At 48.2% G+C, this 25,091-nt stretch overlaps 2 protein-coding genes across 3 annotated transcripts in view; both read right to left on the bottom strand.

Annotated features, from left to right (window-relative positions):
- Window positions 1-25,091, bottom strand: part of KIAA1549L (KIAA1549 like) — a 189,399-nt gene that overhangs the window by 78,522 nt on the left and 85,786 nt on the right. For both annotated transcript variants that reach the window (XM_045578144.1, XM_045578143.1), the window contains exons 2-4: window positions 7,213-7,557; window positions 4,016-4,633; window positions 1,906-2,021 (exon numbers count right to left, since the gene is read on the bottom strand). In XM_045578144.1, coding sequence (XP_045434100.1) covers window positions 1,906-2,021; window positions 4,016-4,633; window positions 7,213-7,557 — 1,079 coding nt within the window. The remainder of the gene's footprint in view (window positions 1-1,905; window positions 2,022-4,015; window positions 4,634-7,212; window positions 7,558-25,091) is intronic.
- On the bottom strand, window positions 4,644-7,206 carry LOC123651924 (UPF0606 protein KIAA1549L-like). The gene has a single exon (XM_045578145.1). It carries the CDS (start codon window positions 7,193-7,195, stop codon window positions 4,856-4,858), a length of 2,340 nt encoding a protein of 779 aa, XP_045434101.1. The 5' UTR covers window positions 7,196-7,206; the 3' UTR covers window positions 4,644-4,855.

The following is a 25,091-nucleotide window of genomic DNA, read 5'->3' as shown; positions in this document are numbered from 1 at the left end:
TGGAAATATCAGAGGATGACTCTGCGAAATATATGATTATCTAACCACTGTGCTGTACACTTGGCACTAATACAAAGTAATATTGAATGTAAACTGTCACTGGAAAATAAAAATAATTTTTAAAGGTGGCTTTAGGTGGAACCATGAATGGAGCATGGACACAGCAGTAAGGGTAAGGGATGCCACAGAGAAAGTGACTCTTGCCCCCGGCCTTCTCGTTACCCCCAGGACCAAGTCTCAGTTTGGGGATTACTTACTTTTAATGCCATTCTGATACGTACAATCACATTTTTGCCAGCCATGTCTAGCTTGAATTTAACAAGCTGCTTCCGTTACTCTCACTTTTATGATTCCCTTTTCTTAGGGACTTCCATTTATGGTGGTAATATCAAACATCCTTTCAAAAGATATGTACTGAAGTTCTTAAAAATGAGCCAATTAAAAAAAAAAAAATACGTCCTGTCACAGCAGTCTGTGATGAGATGCAGAAAAGGCAAAAACTACAAAGGTCGTTTGCAAATGAGAGAAGTTTAGTGGAACCTGCATCAGGCAACCAATAGAAACATTCACATTTTTCACTCTCTCTCTTTTTTTTTTTTTTTTTAATATATTTTATTGATTTTTTACAGAGAGGAAGGGAGAGAGATAGAGAGCCAGAAACGTTGATGAGAGAGAAACATCGACCTATCAGGGACGTGCCCGCAACTAACATACATGCCCCTGACCAGAATCGAACCTGGGACCCTTCGGTCCGCAGACCGACGCTCCACCACTGAGCCAAACCGGTTTCGGTGCACTCTCTCTCTCTCTCTCTTTTTTTTTTTTTTTTTAATATATCTTTATTGACTTCAGAGAGGAATAGAGAGGGAGAGGGGGACAGACACATCAATGACGAGAGAGAGTCATTGATTGCTGCCTCCTGCACTCCCCACACTGGGTTTCAAGCCCACAACCCAGGCATGTGCCCTGACCAGGAATTGAATCATGACCTCCTGGTTCACAGGTGGATGCTCAACCACTGAGCCACGCTGGCTGGGCCACGTTTTCCACGTTCAAATAAGGTTTCTGCTGCAGAAACCACAGATGCCTCACATGGAATGTTTTTCTTTCTTTCAAAATTACATAAAAGAGACTGACAACGGCCAGCAAATCACGTGCCAAACATTACTCTCAGGCCTTGGGGTGGCAGTGGGCGAGGGGCCACCAAGCCAACTGCAGCTGCAGAACAAAACATCAAAGGAAGAGGCCAGAGCCACCGTTTCAAGTGTTGAAAAGGGAGGCCCACCAACTGCCAATTGCATTGACTGCTTTAAAACCTGGAATCAAACCAAGAGCGTGTAATGCGAGGCTTCCATCACAGCGAGCAGTGGTTAAATAGTACTTGGCATCAGAGCGTTTGGGGGGGGGGGGGGAGTGTTTACTTCACCGTCTGCTGCTGGCAATTTGAGCAAAGTTGGCCGCAATTACAAGTCAGAGTAATTTTTAAATGTCCCGAATTAATCATTAACTATTTACAATGACAGGGAAGATAAAGGAAGAAGTAATGGATGATTTCTGGAGAATTACACGAACAATCACTAAACACTGTTCCCAGACAATGGAATAATAGGACCATTTAAAACAGTGTACCCAGGCTTTAAGAAAAATCTGGACAGAAGGCAATTAGTCTCAATCTTCTACCTCAAGATCTGACCTTTTTCTCCAATAACAGCACATGAACTATTTGGAAAAAGAGAGAGAGAGAGAGAGAGAGAGAGAGAGAGAGAGAGAGAGAGAGAGAGAGAGAGAGAGAGAGAGAGAGGGAGGGAGATGCTACATGGCTATGGTACCCGACGGGGAAGGAAAATGATCCGAGTCGAGTCTGGTCCCCAGAGGATTAGACGGGTGACAAAGCAAGGGGCTTACGTGAGCCGAGACGTCGTTCTGGCGAAAAGCCTTGCGCAATGCCTGCGTGAGCCCTTTGGCTATGCTGAGCTTCAAGGTTTCACTGCTCTGTGCTCTCCTCTGCGTCAGCAAGAGAACTGTGGGATGAAACCGGAGGATGGTCATCGGGGGAAGGCAGCAGACATCCCCATACAGGAGCCCTCCTCCCCTCCCCAGTCAGCGCCTTCCACAAGCTCTGAGCAAAGCTGGGGAGTGCAGGTCCGATGCGGGCAGGGCTGGGGTGGCAGTTCTGCGGGGCTCCACTCAAGTCCCAAGGAGAGAAGGCCCTCACCAGCCATTTGTGCGGAGAGACAGCCATCATGCCCAGTGGCACCTCATTTCAGACCAACGCTGCTCCTGACTTGGAACGGTGGGGCTCAGCCGGACCCGTGCTTGGTGGGTCTGCATGCAAGGGAGTTCCCTCAACAGCATTCCCAAGAGCTGACTTAGGGGCAGGCGCTGGGCCAGGTGCTGCAGCCTGAACCAGGAAGGTAGGCCCCGCCCCACAAGAGCGATGGAGACGGGGTTGGAGACCAAGGAGAAAATGGACTGGCAGGTGCTATTTGAAGGGAAGCCTAGGGTGCTATTGGAGGCCCTAGTCCAGCTCTGATTTGGGCAAGGGCGTGGGGACATGGGAAGGTTTCCCGGTGCTTCTGCTGAGTCCTGAAGGATAATGGGAGTGAACTTGGCAGGATGCGGGGGAACCCACTCCCACCCACTCCTGCCCACTCCCAGTGGAGGGAAGACCAAGTGCAAAAACACAGGGGAGAAGAGTGAACTATTTCAGTGTATGTGTTTAGGCTTGGTCTGAGGGCAACGGGACGTGAAGGGTTTTGAGTGAAGGCACCCATTTTAGAAGGTTCCTTTCACTGCAGACTGGAGAACAGGTTGGTGCGGGGAGGGGAATGGAGTCTGGAGGCAGAGAGATAAATTTGGCCACTGGTTCAGACATTTAGGTGAGAGATCGTGACAATGTGAACTAGGGAAGTGGCAGCTATGGTGGAGAGAGAGGGCATTCCAGGAGACCTGAGAGGAGCTGGTGCTTTTCAGGGTGTGGCTAGGGAGCCAGGGGTTGATGAAGATGAGAGTGGGGAGAATGTTCCAGACTTCTGCATCCAGGTGGTTGAGGTTGTCACTCAGAGGAAGAGGCATAGATTTGGCGAGCAAGGGGGAGGGGAAGTGGGAAACCAGATGGTACAATTTCTTGAGATATAGGAAGAGAAACTGTACCTTCTACTATGGCTAGTTTCACAATTTCCCACCGTAAAATAGGATAGGTCCCAAGAAATAATTTCATTTAGTTCCATGTGGGGTGAAGAGGAAGGCGGGATGTGGGCATTCAACACTGGCATGCTCTTTCAAGTCCTAGGTCTGGTGGTTTCTGTAGCAAACACCACCACACCATGAAAAGGACCCTGTGCCTTCTCGGTCTGCGCTGCTGCCACTAAGAGGCGGGGGCTGAAGAGAGAGCATCCACCCCCCACATTCTCAGGGCCTCCTTCTTAACATCCAAAGAAATCCCGGGTGCCCACCTACTGATTTTTAAGCACCTGCTGATAGAGAAAACCCATGGCACAAAGCCTTTCTGAATCCCGTGGCATCTCCCCAAGTTGTAGATTTACTAACACATCATGCATGCATGTGACACGTCACTGCCGGCAAAACCCGTGCTTCCTCAGGCCCCTGGTCGCACTGGTTTCCGAGAAGCCTCTGGTTTTAGGACTGATCACGAGTCTAGATGGTGCCACAGAATGCTTGTCTTACCCTCCGTCACTGGATAAAGATCAGGGGCTCTCAACCCTGGCACTACTGACATTCTGGGCTGCTGGATTGTTCTTTGTCGTCAACAATCCTGTGCATTGTAGGATGTTTAGCAGCATCCCTCGTCTCGGCCTCACCAGATGCCAAAGCATCCTCCCCACCCTTCAAGACTCCCCCACATCTCCAGGTGGACAAATGTCCCCGGGGAGGGGGAGCTAAACTGCCCCGGGTGAGAACCGCCGACCTCAAAGAAATCTACTAATTTTGTTGCATCTCTGAAGCCACCATGTGCTCGCTGCTTCCCGGTAAACCCAGGAGAGTGGAGTCTCACCTGTCTTCACCAGGAGTTTACTGGACATGTGACACTCCAGGTTGGACACCATTTTGCCGGTTGTGACCATAGCCGTGGACACGGCGGGAAGGGCAGCGTTTGGGTTTTCTGCCAGCAGAGGCGGCAGCCGGGTAGCCCTTACGGGTGCGGTGACGGAGGTCAAGGCCGCCGTGATGGCCAGCGAGCGTGTGGTGGACGCCCTGGGCGGGTCTGGGTGGGTGGGGGATGGGGGGCTCGTGTACATGGCTTGTGGTTTCCTGGGGAGGTGTGTGGTGGACAACAGGCCAGAGGCGGTGCCCGTGTTCCCTTGCATGGCTGTGTGAGTGCTCGTGGTGTGTGCTGATTTTGCAAACATGTAGGCTGGCGTGAATGAGAAGGCCGGGTGGCCCACCCCGGGTGTTGCCTTCAGGCCAGACGCCGTGTTGTTGGTGGCATGTCTGGCGAGAGCAGTGGTCAAACTGCTCTTGACGAATCCCGAGGCCAATGCCGAAGGGCTGCTGCCAGCGCCCTTGGCCACCAGGGCTGCAGACAGGGCGGGTGGGCTTGGTTTCCTCAGGAGCAAGGTGGACGCTGTTGCAGCTGCTGTTGGTCCTGCCTTGGACAACACTGCGAAGCCCGCTGCAAAGAGAGAGAAAGCAGAGTTTGTCACTGGCCCACGGTGTACATGTCACGTGTGGTGACGCATGGATGTCACCGATGGGTTTGCTGGGATAAAAAAGTCGCTGTGCTCTGGAATGTAGGCCACATAGCTTAGGCTCATTACGTCAAGTAAGCACAATGAGAATGCCAGTTACAGCAAAGCTATGGTCGGTAATAAGGACACGTAAGTTCCTAATACTTTCAAAACCACCATGTCAGCAGAGGGTCAAGGACACGACTCTTTGGGGCTGCTGAGTCTCTCATCAGCGTGGATGGGCGTGTCCGCTCCCGAGCAGAGCTGGGCATCTGTGTGGAGCTTGAAGATGTTTTGGCCACAGGAGCAGTCCTACCTGTTTTCTGGGTACCAGGAAGCAAACTTCCTGCAATAGTGGCTGCACCTGTCCATTCTTTGGGGCGCTGAGAAGGCGGGAGCACTCTGGACGGGGTCCCGAGGGAGGCCCTGGTTGACAGAGGAGATTCGGCAGTAGAGCGATATCTCGGGATACTCTGAAACGGTGTGGAAGCATGTACCACAGGAGCTGGGTAGAAGTTGCTGGAAATATGGGAACTTGTATCCATTCCGTCTGAAAGCATCTCCTGCAAGCCAGCTGTGGAAGGCAGACTTGGGGAGGGTAGCGGGAGAGGCCATGTTGGATGGACAGGCCGCTGTCCAGGGGGATGAGTCTTGACTTGTTGACTTGAGGGTGGGAAATCTTCAACTTTGGGTGTTTGGAAGTCTCTGGAATGGTTGTTATTACTTGCAGACGAGACAGCTGTACGGTTTCCAACCATGGTCACACCTGACGGTTGGATGGGCTGGTTGGTGCCTGATTCAAGGACTGAATCCGCAAGGCTAACACCTTCTGCAGTTGCTCCGTGCCCAGCAGTGACTCTGAGATCGGGGGGGTCTATTGTATTAACAGCTGGAGCTAAAACACTGGGGGCAGGAGAGGGAGCTGAGTGAGGTCTCCAACTTGTGGAGTTAATTGTGTGCCCATTTATAGCATCCTTTGTCTGCTGCAGCAAGCCAGATAGCATTGGTTCTGGGGAAAGGGGTCCAATTTCTGCGGAAAGGGAACTCCAGAGCACATCTGTGACCACTGGCTCTTGCGTGCTTCCCATTGTTGAGAAATAGACCTCGGAGGAGGAGGGAAGGCCTGCCACCTGTTTGGAAGTTGAAACTGGCAGCTCTGCAAGGCCAGTCACAGCTGCGTCCGTCCCTGGCTTGCTGCTGGAAAGGCCGGGAGACGGGGAAACAGTCTGGGCGAATGGTGTGGACGGGAGGGAACGTGACGGGAATTCCGAAGCAAGATCTGCTCTTGGCGTTCTGCTGACGGTGGATGAAGCAGGATCGGCGCTGAAAGCAGAGGTGACTCCACTTAGAGTGCGAAGACTCAGAACCTCTTTACTTAGGAGGGTCTGCATAGCAACTGTCACATTTGCCTTTTCGTGTTTCCGCGGGACAGCTGTCACGCCGTCTTCTTTCTGCAGCGGCAATGTCCAAAGGGTGGCGAGGAGGTCAGGAAATGTGCTGGAGAGGGGGAAGTTGGTAGCTTCAGTAGGAGGGGGTCCATGGCGGCCCTCTCCCCGAGGAGTTGGCATGCGGGGCTGGGTGGGTGGAGGGGCATGGTTCCGTGCCGGCTGCGGGACAGCGGGAAAGTCTGCCTCTGTGCCCTCTGAGGGTGATGCAGAAAGGACGGCTTGTCCTTGGCCGGCGGGAGCGGGAGGCAGGGGAGAAGGCACCAGAGAGGAAGAAGTGTGTTCTGCTGAACGGACGGGCTTTTCAGAATCCCCTGGAGCTGCTGACAGGTGCAGTGGGTCAGCGGAGTCCTTGGCAGCGGTGGCGGCTAGCATCCTGCCGGTCACCTCCACCCGCCCTGACTCCGCAGTCTGGAAAAGTGAGGGCACAGACCTGCTCCTTAGAGCTGGCAGAGACACCCCACGGTGCACTGCTTCAGCTGCCTCCACTGTGACTGGCTGGGTGGATGCAGGCCTTGATGGCGCTTCCAAGCTCGACCAGGAGGGAGGTCCACGGGGCAGGTGAAGGTTTCCAAGGGATAGGGGAGGGGGAGACCGATGGGCCGGTGCTGGCCCGGACCTCAGAAACTCTGGTGTGGGGGAGCCTGCTGCGCGAGGATCCTCCGTGGGGGGCAGCTCCGAACGCTGCTCTGCTGAAGGTCCAGAGAAACCTAGACGGGGGACGCTTGTTAAATCCTGGGCATTTGGGGGTGGGGTGTGGTTCATCTCATCAGTAGGTGGGCTTAGGGGATCAGCCACGCTCTGACGTGGAGGGCAGTCAGTTGGAGCTGTTTGGGGGACCAAAGGCTCTGTGGTAGGCGGCCCGGCCGGCTTAGGAAAGATGATGGGATGAGGTGAGGCGGGAGCCAATAAAGGGGATGGAGATGGAGGGAGGAGTGGGAGGATGTCTGACCTCAGAGGGTGTCGATCTGAGATGGAAGGAGTCCCTCCCCACCCTGGCTGAGATGGGAGGACAGGGCTCAAGGACGTCCCCCGGGGGACAGTGGGTAATGCGGGGAGCATGCTAGTGTGAGGCAGACCTGACACACCGGCCGCTTCTCTTCCCTGCTGCGGTCTCGGCTGGACTGGTGACTCGGTGGGATCCCCGGAAGGCTCGAGGGAGGCGCTCTGTCCGCTTCCTTGGGAAGGGGCAGGAGAGAGGTCCCCGTGGGCCCTCGGCCTGCGGAGCGTCTTGGGAGGAGGCGTTTGGGTGAGTTGCGGCACGCTGGCGTTGTCAGGGGTCGGGCCCAGCGCATCCGTGGTTCTGTCCACTGCCGAGGAAGACGGGGCGTCTGAGAAAGGCCATGTTGGTGAGATCGGGGACAATTTCCCGGGAGGAAATGACTCTGGGTCTGGGGTGACGGTGATCTGCAGGTTGTCTGTTCCTGTGAAATAAAACACCAAGCGGTCAGACGTCAGACAGCAAGTGCCTGCGGTGGCAGGTCCCGAAGAGAAGGCGAGGGCAGGGACGCGCTGCTCAGACCTCTTCCACCCGGGCACCCACCGAGGTGAGGACACAGTAAACACCCAAACAACGCATTCTGTCACAAGAAACATGCAAATGCTGCAGCTGACCTACAGGGCAGGAATGGAGACACGCACACTTTAATCTCAGCTTCATTGGGCCAGGTTTAAACAAAACCACAGCTCTCAGAGCTTCAGGAAAGTGGTAAGTCAATCCCGTAAGACCATCACACCATGACCTGCACGCGTATGCACACACGGGTGAAGTATCAAGCTCTTCCCTTGCTTACCAAGTTCGCATCGAGTCCTACAAAAGCTAAACTTATCCCTGAACTTAGAGGCAGGAAACAGATCATTCACACAGTAAAACATGAAGAGTTTTCAAAAGTGTTTGGCCAGGTTGGGTGCAGTCTGGCATGAACAACTGACCAACATGGTGAGAGTGGCTTCCCCAGGCTCCCAGGTCTCAGAGCCCCATGTAAACACCACGATGCATAATGATAGATTGGTCCTGTGGTTGGCAAACTCATTAGTCAACAGAGCCAAATATCAACAGTACAACGACTGAAATTTCTTTTGAGAGCCACATTTTTTTTTCCAGCTTTAAAAAAAATATATTTTTATTGATTTTTTACAGAGAGGAAGAGAGAGGGATAGAGAGTTAGAAACATCGATGAGAGAGAATCATAGATCAGCTGCCTCTTGCACACCCCCTACTGGGGATGTAGAGAGCCACATTTTTAAACATAAACTTCTTCTAATGCCACTTCTTCAAAATAGACTCGCCCAGGCCGTGGTATTTTGTGGAAGAGCCACACTCAAGGGGCCAAAGAGCCGCATGTGTCTTGCGAGCCGCAGTTTGCCGACCACGGGATTAGTCAGGCCTCCGTCTTCCTGAGCCTGTGAGCCTGCTGGTCGCTAACTCTCAGGACTCGGGCTGTGATGCTCTGGGTGTGCTTGGATCATCCCTGCCTCGTGGCAAACACCTGTTAACCTCACCAAAGCCCTCTGCTGCTGCCTCTCCCCTCTCAGCCTCTCTCTTCAGTCCCTAGAGTTGTGTCCGTCCCCTCTTGGTGGCTGTTTGTATCACAAACCCCAAGCAGACACCCTCTTTTCCAGTGTCTGCTACTTCAGGAGTGTTCTCCAATCAGGCTCAAGGGGCCTCCCGACGCTGCCTCGATTGCCTCCTGGGTTCCTCAACACGACTCCTGTCACCCAGACAACGGCCGTCCTTTCCCACTCAGGGCTGTTCTTTTGGCCTCTGGGGACCCCGAGAAGTCAGCCTCGGTGTCCAACCTTGGTCATGAGACTGTCCCTCTGTGCCACTCACTGCCCACCGGCGGGGTTTCTCACTCGCAGCCCTTACCGAAAAGCAAACCCAATCACCAGCAGCTCTCAGATGTAGGAAACTAAATAAGCCAACCAACTAATAAGCATTAATAAATACCCCAGACCCCTCTTCCTCATCTGCCAGAGAAATGTATCTGCAGTTTCTATCAGGTCCCAGAGTCAGACTGCCTGGATTCAAGTCCCACTCCTCCATCTGCTAGCTGTGTGGCCTTGGCCAAGTTACTGCACCGCTCTATGCCTCACGTACTCATCGGTAAAACGGGGGCAATTACAGTACTACCTACCTGCCTCCTGAAATTCTCTTAAGGATTAAAGTGAAGTGATACAGCTTGGCTCAGTGGATAGAGCGTCGGCCTGCGGACTGAAAGGTCCCGGGTTCGATTCTGGTCTAGGGTATGTACCAGTAGGGGGTGTGCAAGAGTCAGCTGATCGATGTCTCTCTCTCATCGATGTTTCTAACTATCTCTCTCTGTTCCTCTCAATAAAATATATTTTTAATAATAATAATAATAAATAAATAAGTAAATAAATAAAGCGAAGTGATACCGTTAAAGTCCTTAGGACACAGCTTAGTGCTCCAAAAAGGCTAGCTTCGGATGGTGCTGTTACTGTTTACTTGTTCAGCCCAAGGCAGACATGTTTGTACTCAGAGGCTTCCTCAGAGAACCGAGGCCCGTTAGAACTCATTGTCACGATCCCACACCGCCGTGGCGCACATACAGTCTGCAGTCACCCCCTAATCCCACCCTGAGGAAGAGGAAAGGTTATCACCCCTGTTTGACAGCTGAGGAAACCAGGGCTCAGGGGGATCAAGTGCTAACGTGGCCAAGGCCACACAGAGAGTTATAGTCAAGTATGTCTCGCTTCTTTCAACGTCAGGTCCAAGTCTCCCCAGTGCCGTGCGTGGGCAGGAGGTCCTCCTCCACCTCCGGGTCTGGGCTGGGCTCCGAACTCCCAGAGGGACCCCCACAGACCGGAGCCCACACCTCCCGAGTTTGATGGTGGGTCCCTCTTGGGCGCTGCTTGGGCAAACCTCACCGAGCACAGCGCCACATCAGAGAGACCTGTCAGGCTCGGACTCCGGGAAGGTCAGAAGAGATGGAGGACGCGCCCACCCCACACCCCGGAGTTTTGAAGCGTGGCTCCGGGGACATTCTTGCCCAAGATGATTTCTCTTGGGGCTTTTTAAAAACAAAATGCACCGGTTAAGAGAACCAAATTGCCACTCCTTGAAGCGCTGCCAGCAAATAAGGCTCTGTTTAATGCTTTGACATTCAACGTGTTGGCTCACAGAGCTTTTCTTTCTGTAAGAAGTTGACGGCTTTCAAATCCTTTGTGAAACAGGCTTAGAAATCAGGTTGACTTCCCTCCCGTTATATGCAATGCCACTTCCATTTGTTAAAACCTCGGTTTACGGGATCATTACGGAAAATTTAGCAAAGATGGAGAAGTAGAAGGGAAAGAAAAAGAATCCCACTCCTCCCTCAGGCTCTCCACATGCAGGTCCCGCCACAGGGAGAAACCAGGGTTCACACGGAGGTGAACTGCACACCCGGACTTCAGCCTAGAAAAAGCTTTGGTTTGCTTACTCTGCAGACCTGTGACCACCCTGCATTCCCAGCTATGCACCTGCTCTTTCTCTTTGAACAGTATATTAAAGCACATTTCCTTATTGGATGAGGATGCATATTATTTCCACTACAATGCAGTATGTATTTTTACGTGTTTAAGCATCCCCCAACTGTCAAGGTACAGGTTGTTTATAAAAGTTCAGTATTATAAATAACTAGAGGCCCGGTGCATGAAATTTGTGCAGGGGGGGGGGCGGGGGGGACCCCTCAGCCCGGCCTGCACCCTCTCCAATCCCATTAGGCACAGGCAGAAGTAACCGGGGCTGAGAGTTGAGCAAACTAACAGCGTATTACCAGGTTCAGACATAAACCACTTCTCAGAGATAGTCCCAGAATTAAGATATCATCCTTCCCACGATCTTTATTTATAGAGCACTTTTCCTTTCTGCTTAGTGTTATAGCCAATTATTTCCCTTATTGGGACAATCACTTAGCATGAACCCCACAAATACACACTGAATGCTTTAGCTGAGGTCACCCCCTTACAAAGGTTAAGAAGCTGTAATCCTCAGATAAAAGGTGGTTGATGCCACTGTTTAGGCGCAGGCGTCTTCAAACTACGGCCCGCGGGCCACATGCGGCACGCAGAGGAGTCTGATCTGGCCTGCCAGGTTTTTTGGGCAGTGAGTGCAGCCGAGGTGTTACAGTAGGAATTAGTAGTTCATATAGTCCAGCCCTCCAGCTCTCTGAGGGACCGTGATCTGGCCCCCACTTTAAAAAGTTTGAGGACCCCTAATAGGGTGTGGGATCTGGGGTCAGAGCTGATGGGTAATTAGCCTCACTGCCTTGCTCTAGCTGTGTGAACTCAGGCAAGTTACACACCTTCTGAGCCTGTTTCCCCTTTTCTAAGATGAGATAGCAACAATCGCTGTCTCACAAGTGATTATTAAAATAAACATTTAAAAAAATAGGAACCTATGTATACTCCAGGATCACATTTATGCAATTACACAAAAATTATGTATGGATGGATGTAAATAATAATAAATTATTCAATGCATAAATTATCCATAAGTAACACTTTCATAAAGTCTGTGACAGTCAACACAGGCACATGTACCAGCACATACAAAAAAAAACATACTTACAAAAGGGGAATGTAAGGCTTTTCACTGCATGTAAGGGTCAAATGGTCTGATCCTAGGCCAAACTCTGGACTCTTAACATATTCCTGAAGGTTATCAGTTGCAACCCCACCCTTGCACCATCTACAATGTGGCTCACAATAGGCAGAGGCCTTCTCATTCATTTTGCATCTCGTGAGGTTGGAAAAACAAACAAACCTGTATTAAGGACATCCAGACAACCTGACATACTCTAAAACTGAGAATAAGCAAAGATAACCATGTCAGAATACCTGTCCCAATAAATATTGGCCCCAAGCAATGATTTGAGGAGGAAAAGTTCTGTATTCGAAACCATTCAGGAAATCTCACACGGGAGAGTGACAGTGCAGACAGTACGGAAGCCCAGTAGTAAACAAGAGTCCTGTTTAACCTATTGTAGAAAATCCCCAAACTAGATGACTGTGGAACTCTTTTTTCTTTTCCTTTTCTGCACGATACCAGTGAATGTCCCCAGAAGCTGCTGCTCTGAAGAACACCTTGAGGAAATTCTAGTGTAGATCATTTCAGAGTTCAAAGTCGTTGCAATTTCAGACACAGAGAAAACCCAGAGAAGAACTGATGGGTGGTCTGAATCCACTATGGAATCAGGAAACTGTTCTCTGTCATTATGAATTGCTTGGCAAATTCTGCTCCTGTTTGCTTGTTTCACAGTGTATTTTACCAGACGTACGCATGACCTCTTCCCCTGATGCCCATCACTTGAGATAGCATTGGGGTAACACCAGGAAAGCTGTCAAGTGCTGTTGAAATGTCAAGGACCATCATTGTTATACTTGTTGGCTCTCATGCCATCTTGGGCATTAAATTAATTTACATAAAACGATAATATCAATAACTTGATGGTTTTCCTCCCTAACTGGAGACATACAAGAAAAATGCTCTACTGGAAGAGGCTGTGTGATACTTTGTGGATACCGATGTTCTTACAATCACACACTAAAGACCTGCAAGTGTCCATGTGGGAGCCAACGAAGCAGAATATGTTGCCAATATTAATAACAAGTACTATTAACTCTTAATGAATATTCATGAATGACTTACTGAGGCATAAGTCTATGAATATCTATGAATAGTTCAGGATTTGTTAATACATCTTATCTAATAAAGAGGGAATATGCGAATTGACCGTCACAAAGATGATGGCGCCCATAGCCACAAGATGGTGGCGCCCAGTCCCCTCAGCCCGCCGGTGTCCCCCAGTCTTGGGAGAGTGGCAGGTGCTCGGAGTCCCCAGTCCTTTCAGTCCCACCGGGGGTGAGGGGAGGAGGTGGTAGGCACACAGTCCCCTAGTCCTTTCATAGAAAATGGGTTGCCTCAAAAGTTAATTAAACTTCTTAGGACAAAAAGCATTGAAAATCTTTGAAATGGGAATTCCAATATTTATAAAAGTTTGGACTAGACAATTCAAGGTTATTTCCACTACAAACTTCTATGATTTTGTGATCTAACATTCTGAATTCACATAATACCAGCTTTAAAGGAATGGCCATTATTATTAAAAACAACTGATAGCCAAAATCGGTTTGGCTCAATGGATAGAGCATCGGCTTGGGGACTGAAGGGACCCGGGTTCGATTCCGCTCAAGGGCATGTACCTTGGTTGCGGGCATATCCCCAGTAGGGGGTGTGCAAGAGGCAGCTGATCGATGACTCTCTCTCATCTATGTTTCTAACTCTCTATCTCTCTCCCTTCCTCTCTGTACAAAATCAATAAAATATATTTAAAAAAAAAAACAACTGATAAAACTATACTGTTTGTATCTCAAGGACATTGAGTGTGATTTTCCTAATGGCTGGAGTTAATGCCCCTAAACCAGCAGTCGAACATCCCCTAAGGGGTCCCAGATTGGAGAGGGTGCAGGCTGGGCTGAGGGACACTCCCCCTCCTGTGCACAAATTTTGTGCACCAGGCCTTTAGTATCCTTATAAAAAGAAATTATCAACCAATTGTAGGACTGAATAATGATTAAACAAATTGACTCTAAAATTTTAAACATGTTTATTTTTGAACCTTTGAGAAGCACCTAAATTAAAAAAAATGACCAGTATGTTCATAGTAAATATCATTTTAGTCCAGTTGGTGTGCTCAGTGGTTGAGTGTTGATCTATGAACCAAGATGTCTCAGTTTGATTCCCAGTCAGGGCTCAATTCCCAGTGGTTGGGTGTGCAGGAGGCATCCAATCAATGATTCTCTCTCATCATTGATGTTTCTATCTTTCTCTTCCTCTCCCTTCCTCTCTGAAATCAATAAAAATCTATTTTTGAAAAGTATCAATTTCATTTATACTTTACTTGCCTTAATGTTTATATATGTGGCCATAGCAACATAGCATTTATTTTTTTTAATTCTATAATTTAGAAATTTCTGAGACTACAGTTTCTTTCACTTGGCATACATTAATAAGATCTATCTATATTCAGTTTCAATTTATTCAATTAACAAAAGTTCCATTTCTATTTCCCAGTGCTTCCCTGGTAATAAAGCCACTAGACATGATTTTCAGGATTGGCAATGGATTTTCTCTTATCCTTCCAGTCTCCTCCAGGCCTGACTGTGCCTAGCAACAGAGTTTCCAGATGCCTGGCTGGAACTAGGAGTGCCCATAGGAGGAAGCCAGGATGCTGGCTCTCTTGCCACTTGGCCTATCCAACCCAGATTCCAGGAGAAGTCTAGGACACCGTTTGGTGGGAGCAGGAAGGAGATGCCATGTGTGTCTGCCTAACTGCCACCTCCTTAAAATACCAGAGTCCACAGTCTAAGCCTCCTACCACAGACATGAACGTTATCCTTTCTACGTTCATTCAACTAGCAAACCTACATCAAATAGTTCCCATTTTCAAAGCATCCAGTCTAAGAGTGAATTCCCTAAGAAAAAGTGCTATATGTATGTAGCAATAAGTGGTTGTCTTTTTTTAAATGTATTTTATTGATTTTTACAGAGAGGAAGAGAGAGAGATAGTCAGAAACATCAATGAGCAACATCGATCAGCTGCCTTCTGCACACCCCCTACTGGGGATGTACCTGCAACCAAGGTACATGCCCTTGACCGGAATCGAACCCGGGACCCTTCAGTCTGCAGGCCAACACTTCATCCACTGAGCCAAACCGGCTTTGGCAATAAGTGGTTTTAATCAGTGCCAGAAGAATGGGGGGGAAATGAAATTTAATAACAAAGGGAAAATTATTTTCTAGCCTTAATTTGAATATTGCTGAACAATGGAACCGACTTTGTAATAATCAAGTAGGAAGCAAAAGAATAATTTTATTCTATGAATCCAAAAACCAGAGAATGTCACAGTTCCTGGGCTCACTGCCACTATCTATATAGGACAAAGGCAGATCCAATTCTGCCTGAAAAGCAATGAACAGAACAGATTAACACAGCATAATCTCCAATATGTAGTCGATTCTGCTGTGATTTCATCTACAATACATCAGTGAATACACAGATAAAATTAACGGATGATAAAGACTGTACTGAGGGGAGTGGTAGAAACCTCACCCATGGGCCTGGCATCTGGAGTCTGATCGGGGTCCTCCCGCCTGCTCCTTTTTGGATGTGAAGCAAATCACTTTGCCTGACTGGGTCCCTGTGCCCCCGCTCAGTAACATGAGAGGGTAAAATCAAGTCAACTCATAAGAACTCCTCAATTACACTCTGATTTAAAACAAGAAAGGGATATTCAACAGCTTTATCACCCTAGACATAATTTGATCTTGCCCAGCAAAGAAAAAAATTTTGCTGCATTTTTTAATCCCTTTAATCTCCAGATCCATTCCCTTTGTTCCCTTACAAGGATAAAGAGCTTGGTCCCCTTAACCTGTGGCGTTCCCAAGGCCTGCACCAGGCGGATGCACACTCAGGAGTGTATGCTCTCTGCATTTCCCACAAGTGACAGAAATGGGAGCATTTAAGTTTTCATTTTCATCCTATATAATAAAAGCCTAATATGCAAATGGACCAAATGGTGGAACCACCAATGGCCATGACAAAATGATCACCAGGGGGCAGACGCTCAATGCAGAAGCTACCCCCTGGTGGTCAGTGTGTTCCCACAGGAGGATTGCCACTCAGCACAGCAGTGGTGGTGAGAGCCTCTCCCAACTCCATAGCAGAGCTAAGGATGTCTGACTGCTGGCTTAGGCCCACACCCCCGAGGACATCCCTTGAGGGCTCCCAAACTTCGAGAGGGCACAGGCCAGGCTGAGGGACCTCAGCTGATTGCATGTTGGGAGCGACCAGGCAGGCAGGCAGAGGTGGTTAGGGGCAATCTGGCAGGCAGTGGAGCAGTTAGGGGCATTAGGCAGGCAGTCAGGTGAGTGGTTAGGAGTCAGTGGTCCTGGATTGCACAGGGATCAGACCTAAACTGGCAGTTGGACATCCCTCGAGATGTCCTGGATTGGGGAGGACACGGGTCAGGCTGAGGGACCCCTTGACTCTGTGCACGAATTTTGTGCGCCAGGCCTCTAGTTAGTTTAAAATATTGTAAAATGGGGAGTAAATTACAACAACAAAAGCAGTCTGTATGAATGGCACCCCACACTCTTCCTCATTCACCTAGAGCACTACCCATTACTAAGGAAGAATAAAATGGAAGGGCCAGTTCTCTACCAACACCAAGGATTCTTGTTACTAGAAAGCCAACTTTCTAGTAACAAGAATCCTAGGCATTGGAGAGATGGGTTTTACCCTTTGCCAGTCTTTGCAAGTTTCCCTTCCTCCTTCTATTTGCATTCTTCTCCTTTCTTTCTTCAGCTCCCCTGCCTACAGAGCTATTACAGAAGGTGGCCCTGTCACGTGGAGACTGCCTCAGTAACTCTTCCAAGAGGCAGCCTTTCAGCAGAAATAATAGACATATGCCACCTTAGAAGCTTAAGCCCATCTCTCCTGGGAAAATGAACTCCAAAAGACGCCTTAGGAAGCAGCAGCATGCAGGAGAGGCAGAAAGGGAGAGGTGTTTCCTAGCATCGTCGTTGAGGAAACGATTCTGCCAGCAGCCATTACAGCTGGGTCGTCTGCAGCAATGAGTGTTCCCTAGGCAGAGCAGCTGTTCTGAAAGCTGTATCATTTGTAAATACAGATGAGAAATGTGAATTAGAGATGTGACCTCATTCAGTACCATATTTGAGGGTAGCAGCAACGAGAACATTGAATGTAATTGGAGCTAAGAATGCAAGGATCTTTTTCCAGTCCAAATATAACTGCAGAAAACATATTTTGAAGAAGTAAAATAACTCTCACTATTGCCTGCCACCAGCCATTGCAAAGTGAGTCAGTCTAATCCTGAGGCTCCTAAGTAAACGTGGCTGATTACACATCTTTGCTGGAATAACTGCCAATTCTTCAGCCACAGGAGAAATGACTGGAGGTCATGATGTAAAACGATGGTTAACTAGGAAGAAAAGGCAGAGGAGAGCATTTACATTCCCATCCATATTTCAGGGACTTAGGGATAATGGCTTGAAATATCTCATCCCACTAAGAAAGGCAGGAAGAAAGCTGGTAGACATCAGGAACACAACTTTTATTTTTGCATTTTCAAATACGGTTTTGTTGTATCAATGGAGAGTCATGTTCTGCTTAAAAAGCCAAGAGGCTTTCTTCAAAGATATAGTAGAAAGGAAAAGAGGAGACACAGATGAAGGAAGACCAGCAAGAGGTTCAGAGATAAGTTAGTTTTTTCTTAAAAGAACTCTTCAAAAATGATGGGCAGATATGCATGCCCACCCATTTTTTTTTTAATGCTAGAATATGGAAAGAGCAAAATAATGGCTATTTCCTGACTGTTTACATAGAGTTTCTCTTGTATCTTCCTTACCTGACAGTCTTTATGTTTTAGATTCTCCAAGGAAAAAAAATCACATACACAGACTCCTTGGTATTATCAACTTCACTTTTATTTTTATTTTTTAAATATATTTTTATTGATTTTAGAAAGGAAGGGAGAGGGAGAGAGATACAGAAATATCAATGATGAGACAGAATCATCTATTGGCTTCCTCTTTTTTAAAAAAAATATATTTAATTGATTTTTTTTACAGAGAGGAAGGGAGAGAGATAGAGAGTTGAAACATCAATGAGAGAGAGTCATCGATCAGCTGCTTCTTGCACACCCCCTACTGAGGATATGCCCGCAACCAAGGTACATGCCCTTGACCGGAATTGAACCCGGGACCCTTCAGTCCCCAAGCTGACGCTCTATCCATTGAGCCAAACCGGTTTCGGCTATTGGCTTCCTCTTGCATGCCCTCTACTGGCATCAAGCCTGCAACCTGGACAAGTGCCCTGACTGAGAATCATGGGTCAATGCTCAACCACTGAGCCACGCAGGTCTGCTCAACTTCACCTTCAAATTCAACCATTCAAAGGCAGAGTTTAAAGCTATACTTGATTGCCTATGCCAGTTCTGACAGCACTCATAATCCTAGACTCACACGTCCAAGACCTGTAGCATCCCCTCCTTTTACACACACCAACCTGACCTCAGCAAGAACAAAAATCCACATGGAGCAGTTATTCTTTTTTTTTAATAAATATATTTTTATTTAAATATATTTTATTGATTTTGTACAGAGAGGAAGGGAGAGAGAGAGTAAGAAACATCGATGAGAGAGAGTCATCGATCAGCTGCCTCTTGCACACCCCCTACTGGGGATATGCCTGCAACCAAGGTACATGCCCTTGACTGGAATCGAACCCGGGACCCCTCAGTCCCCAAGCCGATGCTCTATCCACTGAGCCAAACCAGTTTCGGCTGGAGCAGTTATTCTTGTGCTATTCTCCCTGCCTTGCTTTGGCTTCAGTTCTGGGATTGCCCAGGTCATACGGTTGGTGGTTATGGCAGGGAGGAGATCAACTTTGTCAGAGTTTTTTGTTTTCATTCAGACCCTGCGTTGGGCATCTGCCTCTTGGCACTCATGGTGCCTCTAGAGGCCCTGTGGAGCCTGGCAATGATCCCTGAGGCAATAAAGTGCCACCCACAGGACAGAGATGGAAAAACACTTTTTGGGTTTCCTTGAGATGGCTACTTCATCTTGCTCTAGGACCTGGTGAGTTCTCCTGGACCCTCCTCCATTCTGTCACTCTGGATCTGCAATCCAGGAAAAGAGGCCCTTTTGGGGTGGAAGAGCTGATGCCCTCCTCCTTCTACAGCTGAGGCCCTGGTCATCTTTACAGGATGTCCAGCAGAACCTGAATTCTTTTTTAACTGAGAAGTGGTCCCCGTAGTCCTGGATGCTCCTCTTCCTGGGGTTCCCCACTTAGAAATGTTTGCGCCTGCTCCTGAAGCTCTGAGGGTGGGCCCAGATTTCTTGCTTAGAGATAGCCCATTGGTTACATTAAAAAGGTGAGTCACCTCCAACTGATTGGCTGTCTAGACTGTTGTGAGGATTCTAAGCACAATCCCAAATCAGTCGTAAGTGTGCTGGGATCAATAGTTACGTCTGCCTTGGTGGCTGTATTGTAGAATGGAAGCAGGAGTAGACAGATATCTAGCATCCTGGATAAGATGAGCTCTAAGTTTTCTTCCAGCATCTAGTCTAGCTCCATTCATTTTCAGATAAAACCTGGCCAAGGGTGGTTAAGTGGCTTGCCCAAGGATTATGAGCACTGGGCGAGTCTGAACTAGAGGCAGGTCTTGGCTTCCCCATGACAGTGTCCCTTCCATCACCAGATGTACCATGTTACTTTTCTGAAGCATCAACTGGGAGGCAGCGAAGAGAAAATGAAGTGAGGAGGGCCCAGGGAGAAGGTGAAACAATGATGAAGGGACCAAATAGAAAAGAGGAAAAGATGAGCAGGACTGGGCCAGCAGGCAGGTATGACTTCCAGGCTGCAACTGGTACACAAGTAAAGCTCTTTCCACAGCTGGGAAATCAAAGATACTGACGCTTCCTCACCACCCACCTGAGAAAATCTACTTGTGTCACACACACACACACACACACACACACACACACACACACACACCTCCCAGTTCCATCCCTGAGCAGCAGCTGTCATAGCCTTGGTTGAGAACACCACTGGTCGTGTGAATGTGGACCAGACACTTGGGCCCAAAACGAATAACTGGTCTGAGCTGGTTTAATTGAATTTTCCCCCAGGAATCTTGTCATTCCATATTGGGTACTTTACAAGGGATGTAATACCAGGCAGGAAGCCATATTTGGCACACATACACACCACAACAAGGAATGCCGATTTGAAGAGAGAGAGAAGAATGAGACAGATACAAGGAGCAGCAGGGGCAGGAGACCACGTGACCTTGAGAGAGAGTCAGGGAAGTTAGGTGCTCCAGGTCCACATTTTAAGGGTCTCGGCTATACTCTGAGCACTGGGTTTTGTGAGGGACCTCATGCTTTCCAAAATATAGTCACACTTTGCTTCAATTAGCTCAGGTAGTTCTGTTCCCTGCAAGCAAATATGACCACTGGTTAGGCCAATTGAACCCTGGTTGGTTATCATGGCCTGTGAACACGGTAACACTGCTGTGTGTGAGGGAGAGGGAGAGATAGAAATGGTACCCTATTAAAAGCCAAATGTTCTCAGAGAAACCCAAATGAATATGCTAACTTTTGCAATGATATAGTACTGACTTTTATCCACCAAGTAAGGCATTTAGGCAACAGATCAAATTAAACAAGATACTGGCTACTTAAAATCCATTTTGGGGAAAAAGTCTATGTTGATGATTTGCTTCAGAAATAAATGTGAAACGCGTTCATGTTATTCATTTACTACCACACATTTCATGCACAACAACCTCAGAGATTGGGCTGCAAAATCCCGAGAACATAGCACCCATTTGCTGTTCACAAATTACTAAAAATCCCACATGGCAAAGCCTTTAAAATCAACTGCAGGAAAAAAGCAGTGTCTGATCAAGACTCGGGGCCTGGATAATTGGCTGGTGATGTATGATAAGTGTCTGGGCCCAAAATAAAGCACCAGCAAGCGATGAGGCAAAGCCTGTTGAAAGACAACTGGAGAGTCTCCTTGTATGAAGGCAAATGATAGGAAGTCGGGAGAAATAAACTCTTTTTAAAAACAATTCACTTTTGCGGGGATTGGATTTTTGATGAAATCCTCCACAGGTGGCACAGAACGTGAGAATGTGGAGATGTCACTATGAGCAGCTCTGGTCAGTGCAGACCTGCAGAAGCCACGAGGCTTGTAAAGGATTCACTGGTCCATGGCTTGCTTCCAGTAAACATTCTGGGAAAACCAATTTTCCAAACTAAAATTTTCAGTTTCAATTTTTTTTTTTTTTTGGTGATTTTACATAAGATACCACCCTAGTTTTGCTGAGTTTATTCTTCCTTTAGTTTAATGTTTAGTCTCTAAAGACAGAAGCCTCCAATGCTCTTCTAGGTGCTTGAGAAAAGCTATCTGGAACCGTAAGGCGCAGATGTGCAGTTCACACTGCAACACGGCTCACCCTGGCTAAGGGAGCTGCCCTCGTCACTGGTGCAGACAACTGCAGCTTCATCCTTCCTTATCCTTCACCTCCTTGGACGCCTACCTATCCAGGTGCCTTATACTGGGGCATGAATAAAATGGTATGAAATAGTTGGGGCAGTTTTGATTTTCATTTTCAGCAGAAGAAAGCCTAGTACAAGGTAAATGACCAATAAATAGACATCATTGTGTCCAGATGTAGAAGACACCTGTTTGAGCATCTGTCCAACCCACAGTCCCTTCTCTAGAAAGGCCCTCTCCTGAAGACATGGAGTTGGTTCGCTACCAACTCCAATTCTGATTGTCCCGAGAGTGAGCACCTATACCAGCGGAAGCCAATCACCCGTGGCCTCCCAGCAAGCGGGCCATCCCTGGGCCACAGAGCACTTCCGTTAGCTGTGTGTGGGACACCCGGCTCCATACCATCTTCTCAGGTTGGCTCATTGTCCCATGGATACAGAGAAAGTTCCCAGATAAACAAAGGAGAAGACCAGAGAGAATGAAGTGAGAGAATTTGGGGGAAGGGAGGGAGAAGAAAGGAGGAGAGGCAGAGACAAACAACAGAAACAGAGAGGGCCGGCCCTGGATCTGATGGTTCTTTTCTCACCATGCCCAGCTGTACCCTCTCTTCTCACCACAGTGCAACCCTGCACCCTTCCAATAAAACCCGTCCCTCTCTCCCCCCGATCTCTGATCCAGCCAGTGTGAGAGACACTAGCAACCAAAGACGATGACCATCCTAACCTTATGTACACTTCGAGCCACCTCCACTCCACCTCCGAGAGGAAAACTGCCCATCCCTCCAGGGTGAGATTCCACAGCTCCACCGGAGGATTTTCTGTTGAGTTGGAAATTATTTGTTTTACTTTCATTTTGCCCTATTTTTGTAGTTTATCTGTGAACAGCTCAGTACAGTCCCGAACACCTCATCACATCTGGAATCTGCTTTTATGATGCTTGATGAGATTTTATTATAAATCTAGAGATCAAAAGGAAAGCTTCCCAGCTGACACTTCTGAGCACTGTGTGGCGAGCACCTGGGAGAACGCGCTGCGTTTAGAATCCCACCCCCATTCCCCCACCCCCCAGTAAACCTGGCGGCAGCACAGCTATTTCTGAAACGGAGAAACGAGTCCCCCCAGGTGCAAAGAGGAGAGAGAAAACAGAACTTCCTGATGGAGAGTCCCCTCTACGTGCCTCCTGTTTGTGAGGATGATCAGAGTGACAGTACCAAGGGCAGCAAGGGAGGCCAGAGGTGGCCACCTTCATACCAAACATACATCTCCCCAGGCCCCAGCTACGAATCCCAGCAGCAGCAGCTGTGCGCTGCCGAGGAAGAGCAATTTAAAAAGCGGCATGTTAATGGATCACGCAGATCGGTGAAGGCAGTAAATCATACGCCGTCTGCCTTCCATGGGGTCCCAGGCACAGGCCAGAGGAGGAGGCCGCAGAAACACTATGAAAATTTTATCGCGCCTGCTGACCTTCCCATGCTTCCCTGTGAAAACGAACATTAACCTGCACTTCCAAGCAGGCCTCTTCCTGCTGCTTCACAGAGGTAATAGTCCATCTCTGTAATAATATGTGAGCCGTGTGCCTCCTGCACATCACCCGTGTTATAGGATGCAGTCCCATTAGCCCTGGAAATAAAATACGCGGTCCTCTCTGCCAATGGAGGGAGGAGTGAGGATAAAGGGGGAGCAGGCGCAAGGCTCGCTGAAGGTAAAACCCACAAACGGAAGCTAACGTGGGGCCTAGAAGATTGCTTTGTTGTTGTTTTATTCTATTTGCACAGACATGCAGGGTAGGTCTGGTCTTAAAAAGTGACATTTTAATGGATTACACAGATCAGAGAACGAAGATAAGGAAGGAGTCCTGGTCTGAAAAGCCTGTGGGGAAGAGAGACGTGGCAACAAATCATGAGAAATACAACGCGGTGAATGTGGGAAATGTTAGAAGAGCGATGCACACGGAGTAGGTGGGCACTCGGCATTGGGGTGTCAAGGTCACAGAGAAGGTGGCCCCTTCACTGGTCTCACTTTGGAAGACAAGTTATCCACTCGGTTGTCACTTAGAGTTACACTCTCCCAAAGAGATAATAGAATCAAAGAGCTGAAAGGAGACCATGCCCCAGTCCTCTCATTCTATACATGAAGAAACTAAAGCCAGAGGTTAAATGACTTGTCCAAGATCACACAGTGTTACAGACTACATTGAGCCCCTTCCCCAATTCATACATTGACGCCAAAGCAATGTGACTGCATCTGGAAACAGGGTCTTTACAGAGGTCATTAAAGTTAAATAATTATAATGCCGGGGTCCTAATCCATTAAAACAGCTGTCCCTATAAGAAGAGAGACACACCAGGGATGAGCCCACACAGAGAAAAGGACAGAGAAAGAAGACAGCCATCTTCAAGCCAGGAAAGAGGCCTCAGGAAAAACCAAACCTGCCAACATCCTGATTGTGGACTTCCAGCCTCCAGAACTGTGAGAAAATTAATTTCTGTTGTTTAAGCTACCAATCTGTGGCATTTTCTTACAGCAGCCAGCGCTAACAAATACACACAGCAAGGAAATGGGCTGTCCTCAGGCAAAATCCCAGGATTCCACTTAATTCAAACACCACACTCCCCTTTCTCATTCAGTGAACAGATCTCAAAAAAGACTTGCATGTCGGTGGTGACAAATGCCCGCCTGCACAATAGAGCTGCAACATAGCATGATTAACATTTAGCTTTTCCTCTTTTATCTGCAAGGAGCAAAGTAGAGCAATTTATTTCTCCTCCTCTCCTGATCTCTCCCCCTTTTGAAGATCAGGCATCTAATGGGCAGTGAAGTGATAAGGATGGGCTAAGAGCAGAGGCCAGCACCTGGGCTCCTCCCCCAGGAGGTCACCATGCTTTGAAGGGCAGAGCTTTAGCAGCATGCTATGGTAGGTGACGTGAACTGCTTTGCTCAATGCCAAGTCCAACTTCTTTCGAGCAGGCAGAGGCTGGGAAACCCACAACTATACTTCCCAGATGCCCTTGCAGCTGGGTTTGTGTGTGAATTAAGTTTCGGCGAATAGATATGCATTGCACACGATTTTAGTCAGGAGTGAAGACAAAGTATGGAGTGACTTTTTAATGCCAGCGCCTTGCAATGCCATCACGTGCTTTGAATCAAATCTAGGTAAACTGAGGCTGCAGCCGAAAGAGAGTAATGAGAGGAGACAGCACCGCAATGCTGCACCCGGTCTTTACTTTGTAGCTCATAACGCACTTTTGCACACAGCTCATTTTCTGTCCCATCAACCCAGTGTGTCCTCATTTTACAAACAGGAAAACAAAGTGTCCTCCCCTGCAAATAGCCAACTAGGGAAGGGGAGGGCCAGGACTCATCCATTTCCTAACTTCAGATACAGAGCCTTTCCAGAACACATCCACCCTTGAGTAGGGCAGGTAGGAGGGGAAGAGGGGGAGGGAGGGACAGAAAGAGACTGCCTCGGTTCCAATCCTGGCACTGCCACTTTGAAGCTGATAACAATAAGTAAACTTCTTAACTCCCTCTGCCTAGATTTCCTTCCCTGTGAAAGGGGGATAATAACAGAAATCACAGGGCTGTTGTGTTGATAAATGTCACGTGCCATAATATAATTTTCCCTGAATAATGCCTAGCTCAATAAATGAGACGTGTTCAATAAATATAAGTTGTTATTGTTATTGTGGTGGTCGCACATTCAAATCTTTGCCACTGGAGTATTTTGTCGTCTTGGAATCTTTTTCCCAGATCCCAAAAATATGGCCTCAAAAAACAAACAAACCCAGAACTGTTTCTAACACAGGTGGGAAGGATCACAGAGAAGACGGCTTTTCACTAATTGTTACAAATATGGCTACATTAACC

Source organism: Pipistrellus kuhlii, unplaced genomic scaffold (assembly GCF_014108245.1).
Source record: "Pipistrellus kuhlii isolate mPipKuh1 unplaced genomic scaffold, mPipKuh1.p scaffold_m20_p_9, whole genome shotgun sequence".
Lineage (NCBI taxonomy): Eukaryota > Metazoa > Chordata > Mammalia > Chiroptera > Vespertilionidae > Pipistrellus > Pipistrellus kuhlii.
This window is presented reverse-complemented; position numbering and strand designations above follow the sequence as displayed.